Source organism: Hyperolius riggenbachi, chromosome 1 (genome assembly GCF_040937935.1).
Source record: "Hyperolius riggenbachi isolate aHypRig1 chromosome 1, aHypRig1.pri, whole genome shotgun sequence".
Lineage (NCBI taxonomy): Eukaryota > Metazoa > Chordata > Amphibia > Anura > Hyperoliidae > Hyperolius > Hyperolius riggenbachi.
Window position 1 is genome coordinate 349,012,770 of NC_090646.1, and position 8,744 is coordinate 349,021,513.

Below are 8,744 nucleotides of genomic sequence, written 5' to 3' on the forward strand. Positions count from 1 at the left end.
GCACTGATCGCTTAGTCCTCCTGACTCACTACTAAAGTCTGCGTTCTCAAAGCCAGGGTCCACTGACAACTCTGCTGTCATGTCATTGCTATCGCTGCAAGAATTATTTTTTTTATATAAAAACCTCTCTGGGCTTTTTTTTTCTTTGTGGCGTCGCCCACTCATCCTCCTCCAGTGGTACCATCACCGTCAGGTGCCATTGGGACTCACCTTCACCTCTGTGATTGTGTATTTCCCTGTTTAAAACCAATTACCAATTAATAACCGCATTTCAAGCGTTGATTTCAATTTCAAATCCATTTTCTCAAAATAGAAAAGTTATTTTTGGAATCTTTTGGGTATAAGTTGTAGCCCCTTTTCACCTTGATAATTCATGCAATTTGTGGGATTTTAGCATGTATGGGGGCCTTGCTATTAGCTAAAACGGTTTTCCGTGATCACAGCCGTGATTTTCCGTGATTGCCTCATTCACGAAAGAAAATCCGCGTCAAATTCGTATCAAATTCGGAAATTAATCATGAAATGTTCGGGTTTTTTTTCAATCATGTTTGAATCCGTGATTGGGGGTAATCGAACACACCTACTTAAAGAGACTCCGTAACAAAAATTGCATCCTGTTTTTTATCATCCTACAAGTTCCAAAAGCTATTCTAATGTGTTTTGGCTTACTGCAGCACTTTCTACTATAACAGTCTCTGTAATAAATCAATGTATCTTTCCCCTGTCAGACTTGTCGGCCTGTGTCTGGAAGGCTGCCAATGCCAAGTTCTTCAGTGTTGTGGTTCTGTGATGAATCTCCCCCCTCCAGGCCCCTCTCTGCACACTGCCTGTGTGTTATTTAGATTATGGCAGATTCTCTCTTCTCTCTTATCTTTTACAAGCTGGATAAATCGTCCTCTGAGCTGGCTGGGCTTTCACATACTGAGGATTACAGACAAGGGCAAAGCAAGAAGAAAAGAGCAGCCTGAAACTTCAGTGCATGAGAGCAGAAGGGGGAAAGAAACACACAATGATCTCTTGAGATACAAAAGGAAGGGTGTATACAGCCTGCTTGTGTATTGATGTATTTTCTATGTGTGGACATGCTGTACATCAACCTACTTCCTGTTTTGGTGGCCATTTTGTTTGTTTATAAACAAACTTTTTAAAACAGTTTTTAACCACTTTTAATGCGGCGGGGAGCGGCGAAATTGTGACAGAGGGTAATAGGAGATGTCCCCTAACGCACTGGTATGTTTACTTTTGTGCGATTTTAACAATACAGATTCTCTTTAAGAGAAAAAGTGAGTTGAATAAGGGCCTCCGCCATCTTACATGTTCTTTTCCTTTTTCTGCCACTTTGCTCTCTCTCTCTCTTTATCTGCCATCTTATCTACCTTGTTCTCTCTCGCCACCATTCCGGTTTTCTCTATACTGGCTGTAGCTTTCTCTCCCTACCAGTTTGCGATCTCTCCCAGCCACTTAGTGCTTTCTTGGTTGTCTTTCTGCCTCTCTGGCTTGTACTCATCAGTCTTACATGCTAAACAAACCCATGCCACAGATTTCCCCTGTGCTGAATTGGCACACTTTTTGTTAACATAAATTTTATAGTAGCAATATCTGCCCTTTTCCAGCAATGAGGGAGGCAGCTGTGCAGCAATAGTAACCTGTTTTGCTGGCTTGTGATAAAGAGGAACGCATAGCACAGGTGCGGCTGAAAGCTGTCAGCTTGAAAAACTTGTTTTTCTATCCAGTCTCCACTTGGTTCTGGCTGCAATCCCTGAACACTTGCTTCAAGTATCTCTCATATGGAGGGTGCTGATAGGCAGAGAGCAGGGACTGAGTGAAGTGTTCAACAAATTAACTTTTTTTTTTCCTAAGTAGTTTTTAAGGAATTCAGTGGGTTTCACATATATCAATCATGCCATTCTCTGAGTAGTTTTCTGAAACAGAAGAAAATTACATCTGTGGATTATCTATCTATTGTGCTGGTCTGCGTGGCAACTTTCTAAGGAAAGAGTTAGTGTGTTCCACCACAGATATGTGCAGGGGAGAATGACAAGTGTGACTGTGGGAAGCATAGCCAGCAGCATCTTGATTCCTATAATAAATAAGCCTGTGAAGATGACAAGTCTCATGATCATCACCTAATGCACCAAGCCTAGTCTGGAGTCCTGTGTCTGCTCTCACAAATACAAATGGGTAGTGGATGAAGTATTTCGTGTGAAAGTGTGAAGAAAGAATTACCGAGTAAAGGCCAGCTTGTGATATGCCGTGGTGGTGTTGGTGCTGCTTTTGCCCTCCCTGTCTGTCTGAAGATGACAAAGTGGCCTTGTCCCTTAACCGAGAGATTAACAGAAAGCTCAAATACTACAAGCGTAAGGAAAGGCGAGAGCTAAAAATCCTGCTACTGGGTAAGTAACATAGATTATTACTTTGCCTAAATGTAGATCGTAATTGGGATCTCCTTAAAGGATACCCGAACTGACATGTGACATGATGAGATGAGATATACATGTGTATGTACAGTGCCTAGCACACAAATAACTATGCTGTGTTCCTTTTTTTTTTTCTCTGCCTGGAAGAGTTAAATATCTGGTATGTAAGTGGCTGATTCAGTCCTGACTCAGACAGGAAGTGACTACAGTGTGACCCTCACTGATATGAAATTCCCCTTTTTACCTCTTTCTTGCTCTCAGAAGCCATTTTCTGCTAGGAAAGTCTTTTATAGTTGGAATTTCTTATCAGTAAGGGTCACACTGTAGTCACTTCCTGTCTGAGTCAGGACTGAGTTAGCCACTTACAAAACTGATATTTAACTCTTTCAGGTGGAGAAAGAAAAATAGGAACACAGCATAGTTATTTGTGTGCTAGGCACTGTACATACACATGTCTATCTCATCATGTCACATGTCAGTTCGGGTATCCTTTAAATAGTTTTTTTTTAACTGCAGTGGTTGTTGGAACTCTATTGGCGTTTTGTATAGAGCAGTCATTATGAAGCAAAGAAATTCTTTTACCCAGATATGCTTTAGACCAGGGGTCTCAAAGTCCATTTACCTGGGGGCCGCAGGAGGCAAAGTCAGGATGAGGCTGGGCCGCATAAAGGATTTTACAAAATGCCAACCCCCCCCCCCCCCCCTGCATTGATTTTTATTTCAAAATCAAATTCACACTGAAGCGACCACCTATTTTACCTTATAGTTCGCTTCAGTGCTCCCATTACAAGTAATCCGCCGTGTCCCCACCGCAAAACGAGGGCTGCAGAGCCTCCAAATCGCCCGGGGGGAAATCCGCCGGCATTTCCTGGAAGGGGCAGCGCTTTCAGCTTCAGCTCTGCCCCTCCTGACGTCAATCGCGGAGCATCGCCGCCTCTCCCCGCCCCTCTCTGTGAAGGAAGCGTGAGAGGGGCGGGCAGAGGCAGCGATGCGCTGCGATTGACGTCAGGAGGGGCAGAGCTGAAGCTGAAATTGAATGAGAAGCTGGAATAAAACTGATGACAAGGGACCATGTACACTAGCAACAATACTTGACCTGCAGGCAAACGCCTGTTAAATGGACACAAAACTAACCTTAACCCCCCTGGCGGTTTGCAAAAAATCCGCCAGGGGGCAGCAAATCTTTTTTTTTTAATTTTTTTTTTTTTTTTCATGTAGCGAGACAAAGTCTCGCTACATGATAGCCGCTGCTCAGCGGCATCCCCCCAGCCCCTCTGATCGCCTCCGGCGATCGGAGATCAGGAGATCCCGTTCAAAGAACGGGATCTCCTGGAGGGCTTCCCCCGTCGCCATGGCGACGGGCGGGATGACGTCACCGACGTCATCGACGTCGTGACGTCAGAGGGGACTCCGATCTGCCCCATAGCGCTGCCTGGCACTGATTGGCCAGGCAGCGCACGGGGTCTGGGGGGGGGGGGGGCGGCCGCGGCGAGAGGAATTGCGGCGGATCGGCGGGTAGCGGCGGCGATCAGATGCTACACGCAGCTAGCAAAGTGCTAGCTGCGTGTAGCAAAAAAAAAATTATGCAAATCGGCCCAGCGGGGCCTGAGCGGTGCCTCCCGGCGGCATAGCCCGTGCTCAGCACGGGCTTACCGCCAGGGAGGTTAAAGGTCTGTGCACAAAAGTCCTTAAAGTGGAATTATGCTACATTAGGCAAACATGAAAGCCCATTTTTTAACGAGACCCAGCTGAAGAAAGCCTACCTGCCCAAGAAATTACCCAAATTAGGCCTACAAACCCCAACATAAATTACTTTTCTAACTCCTATATAACAACAACCATATTTGCTGGGGTTTTTTCTAGGGCTTGGGCATTCGTGTTGTGCATGTGTCTCTGACTCGTGTAGTTTACATGTTGTAGATTGTACTCCAACAATGGCAAAAGAACATTATTATTATTATTATTTTTTATTTATATAGCGCCAACATATTCCGCAGCGCTTTACAAAGCACAATAAGACGACAAGGGGAACATAGATATACTAACAAATTGTAAAACAGAGTTCCAAGCAGCACAAATATTGTGACAAAAACAGTAAACATTAGGAGGATCCTGCCCTTGCGAGCTTACAATCTAGTGGGTAGTGGGGGACACATTAGGTAAGGGGGTAAAAGATGAATGAGGCAGTGACCCTTTGCCTCTGATTACATTGTGTCAAATAAGTAAATAAGGGCTATAGAATGTTATAAGCTTGTCTGAAAAGGTGTGTTTTAAGAGTGCGTTTGAAGATGTCCAGGTTTGGAGCATGACGTACAGGCTGTGGAAGAGAGTTCCAGATAAGAGATGATGCTCGTGTAAAGTCTTGGATGCGAGCATGAGAGGAGGTGATCAGCTTAGAGGCCAGGAGAATATCTTGGGAGGAGCGGAGGTTGTGGGAGGGACAATATCTTGAGATTAGTGATGAGATGTATGGAGGGCACAACTCATGGAGGGCTTTGTATGTTAGAGTCAGGAGTTTGAACTGGATCCTCTGAGTAATAGGTAACCAGTGGAGAGAACGGCATAGTGGGGCTGCATCGGAAGAGCGTGTGGAGAGGTGAATGAGGCGGGCCGCTGAATTTAGAAGGGATTGGAGAGGTGCTAGCCTTTTTTGTGGTAGCCCACAGAGCAGGGTGTTGCAGTAGTCTAGGCGGGAGATGATTAAGGCATGTACAAGCATCTTGGTGGCCTCTTGTGTGAGGAAGGGACGGATACGGAATATATTTTTGAGCTGGAAATAGCAGGTGGTGGTTAATGAGGCAATGTGAGGTTTAAAGGAGAGCTCTGAGTCGAGTATAACCCCCAAGCAGCGGGCCTTAGTGGTTGAGGTTATTGGGGTGTTGTCTACCGTTATGGTTGCAATTGGTGGAGGTGTAGATAGCGATGGTGGAAAAATCACAATTTCCGTTTTACTCATGTTAAGTTTGTGGAAGCGGGAGGACATAAATGCAGAAACGGCCCGTAGACAGTCGGGGACTCTAGATAGTAGTGATGCCAGATCAGGAGCTGAGAGATAGATTTGGGTGTCATCCGCATAGAGGTGATACTGGAAGCCAAAAGAGTTAATTAGTTGTCCCAGGCCACCGGTGTAGACTGAGAAAAGAAGTGGCCCAAAAACAGAGCCTTGAGGAACACCAACAGACAGTGGGCGTGGGGAGGAATTGGAAATCTGACAGAAGTGACAAGTTTTGGACTAGTTCATCTCTTCATAGGGGATTCTCAGGGATTTATTTATTTTTAAAAGAACTTGGTGAATGGCAGTTACTCTGTCCAACTGTCAAAAAACTGTGTAGCCAGCAGGGAAGCTGGCCAGCATCATTGTTTAAATCCTTTTTAGGGAATGTCTTTATAAAGAATAAAAGCCTTGCTGAGAATCTCCTATGAAGAGATGGACTAGTCCAAAACCTGTCGCTTCTGTCAGATTTCTACTACCTACTGTAAGTGAAAGCAACATAGGAGAAAAGTAATTTATGGCTCATTTTATTCTGGAAGAAACATACTTCTTATTTTGTCTGTTTGCACATATTTTAAATGTTCTAATTTTTCTCCATAGTGCCCCTTTAACCTCCTTGCCGGTTTTCCCGACCTGAGCTCGGGGTAGAAAAAAGAAGCTGTTAGCGGTGATCCCGAGCTCAGGTCGGGGTAGGCATTGCAGAGCTTTACCTTTAGTTGTGGAGTCCCGCGCGCGATCGTGCTGCGCAGCGGGACTCCAGCCTCTCTCCCCGGCAGTGTGGGGTCTTTCCCTGGCCGCCGGGATCCCCCATGTCCCCGCTATTCTTCCGGGGACCCGGCAGCCAGTTAGAGCAGCGGAGCCGTGGTGGTGGCAGCAGAGTGGTGGTGGCAGCGTGACGTCATCGGGGGCGGGGCTAATATTGAAAACGATCTTCTCTATATTAGAGAAATATAGAGAAGTTCGTTTATATGTATATTAGCGCCATCTTGTGGGCAAAGAGAAAACTGCAGCACAGGAGCCCAGAAAGGTACATTTTTTTTTTATTTTGCTGCAGATCTCCCTGCCAGAATGATTTTTTTCAGGTTTTAGGGTCTGAAAGAGTGGAAAAAAATTGCACCGCTTTTAGACCCTAAAATCTGGAAAGAATCAGAACAGCAAGGAGGTTAAGTTTGATATGAGGAAGAGGTGTCAGTGCATAACAGCTTGCTGTATATTGTGCTGCATAGCTGCAAACAGGTCAGAATGCCCATGCTGTTTCCTTTCGAAAGCTGAAAGAGACTGGAATGGGCACATAAACATCAGAACAGGACAAAGGAGCAATGGAAAAAGTTGGCCAATGGCCAGGTCTAAATAAGTTTTGTTGTTTTTACATTATGCAGATGGCCAGGTGCATGTGTGTGTCATTTATCTGTGAAGTGTGCTGTAAAAACAAGCATAATCTACTGTATGTACACCCCACTTTGCAACAACCAGGACTTTAAAGGAAATTTTCGAAATTTCGAACTGCTTTTATTACGAATGCGAAATTTAACATTACGACCCAAATTCGTAATTTCGTAATTAATTTTCAAACCGTAATTTACAATTTCGTAATCGAAATTTCACTCCCGTAATGACGAATTTCGTGTCTCCAACCGAAATTTTACTGTTTCAGGTTTGTAAGGGTTTCTATCCCTCTAGATGCCTAAAATGAATAGCACAGCCAGCCAGCCAGCCTGCCAGCCTCCTCCTCCTCCTCCTCCTCCTCCTCCTCCTCCTCCTCCTCCTCCTCCTCCTCCTCCTCCTCCTCCTCTCTCCCCACAGATCTGTAGTACTTCAAAACCATACTCACATTCATGACATGTCCAGGGATCAAACCCAGGCCAACCACATGGAAGACAGCTATGCTCACCACCATACCACCAAACACACACTAAATAGACTGCTAACCTAAATCTTACTTGTAGACAGTCATATGAGACACATGCTGGGTGCAGGGCTTTGTGATTGGACCATGCGATAGAGTGAGGTGCAAAAATGAAATCATGCCTAGCAGAGGATGTTTCACAATGCTAAATGCTAGGCTGGCTGTGGTGCAATTGGTTAGTGCGTCTGGCTGGTAACAGCAAGGTTACAGGTTCGATTCCATCCAGGCATGTCTTTTCCTTTTGCGTTCAACAGTTGTCCAAACAGAGCCAACAGAGCCCCAGATAGCCATGTAGAGTTAGGTCACAGCTAGCCTGGCTGTGGTGCAATTGGTTAGTGTGTCTGGCTGGTAACAGCAAGGTTACAGGTTCGATTCCATCCAGGCATGTCTTTTCCTTTTGAGTTCAACAGTTGTCCCAAACACCGAGCACAAAGTTTTGCATGCGTAAAGTTTACGCACGCAAAATACCCCATGGGGTTCAATGGCGCAGCAGCGGCGCACGCAAAAGGAAAAGACATGCCTGGATGGAATCAAACCTTGCTGTTACCAGCCAGACACACTAACCAATTGCAACCACAGCCAGGCTAAGCTGTGACCTACTAACTCTACATGGCTATCTGGGGCTCTGTTGGCTCTGTTTGGACAACTGTTGAACGCAAAAGGAAAAGACATGCCTGGATGGAATCGAACCTGTAACCTTGCTGTTACCAGCCAGACGCACTAACCAATTGCACCACAGCCAGGCTAGCTGTGACCTAACTCTACATGGCTATCTGGGCTCTGTTGGCTCTGTTTGGACAACTGTTGAACGCAAAAGGAAAAGACATGCCTGGATGGAATCGAACCTGTAACCTTGCTGTTACCAGCCAGACGCACTAACCAATTGCACCACAGCCAGGCTAGCAGTGACCTAACTCTACATGGCTATCTGGGGCTCTGTTGACTCTGTTTGGACAACTGTTGAACGCAAAAGGAAAAGACATGCCTGGATGGAATCGAACCTGTAACCTTGCTGTTACTAGCCAGACGCACTAACCAATTGCACCACAGCCAGGCTAGCAGTGACCTAACTCTACATGGCTATCTGGGGCTCTGTTGACTCTGTTTGGACAACTGTTGAACGCAAAAGGAAAAGACATGCCTGATGGAATTGAACCTGTAACCTTGCTGTTACCAGCCAGACACACTAACCAATTGCACCACAGCCAGCCTAGCATTTAGCACATGTGAAACCATCCTCTGCTAGGCATGATTTCAGTTTTTTGCACCTCACTCTATCGCATGGTCCAATCACAAAGCCCTGCACCCAGCATGGTGTCTCATATGACTGTCTACAAGTAAGATTTAGGTATAGCAGTCTTATTTAGTGTGTGTTTGGTGGTATGGTGGTGAGCATAGCTGTCTTCCATGTGGTTGGCCTGGGTTTGAT

The 8,744-nt window shown here is 45.5% G+C and overlaps 1 protein-coding gene across 2 annotated transcripts in view; it reads left to right on the forward strand.

Moving 5' to 3' along the window:
* The first annotated feature begins 1,763 nt into the window (after positions 1-1,763).
* The window catches only part of LOC137512834 (guanine nucleotide-binding protein subunit alpha-15-like), a 101,900-nt gene continuing 94,919 nt past the window's right edge, over positions 1,764-8,744 (forward strand). For both annotated transcript variants that reach the window (XM_068234087.1, XM_068234088.1), the window contains exon 1: positions 1,764-2,393. In XM_068234087.1, coding sequence (XP_068090188.1) covers positions 2,249-2,393 — 145 coding nt within the window. In that variant the 5' untranslated portion in view covers positions 1,764-2,248. The remainder of the gene's footprint in view (positions 2,394-8,744) is intronic.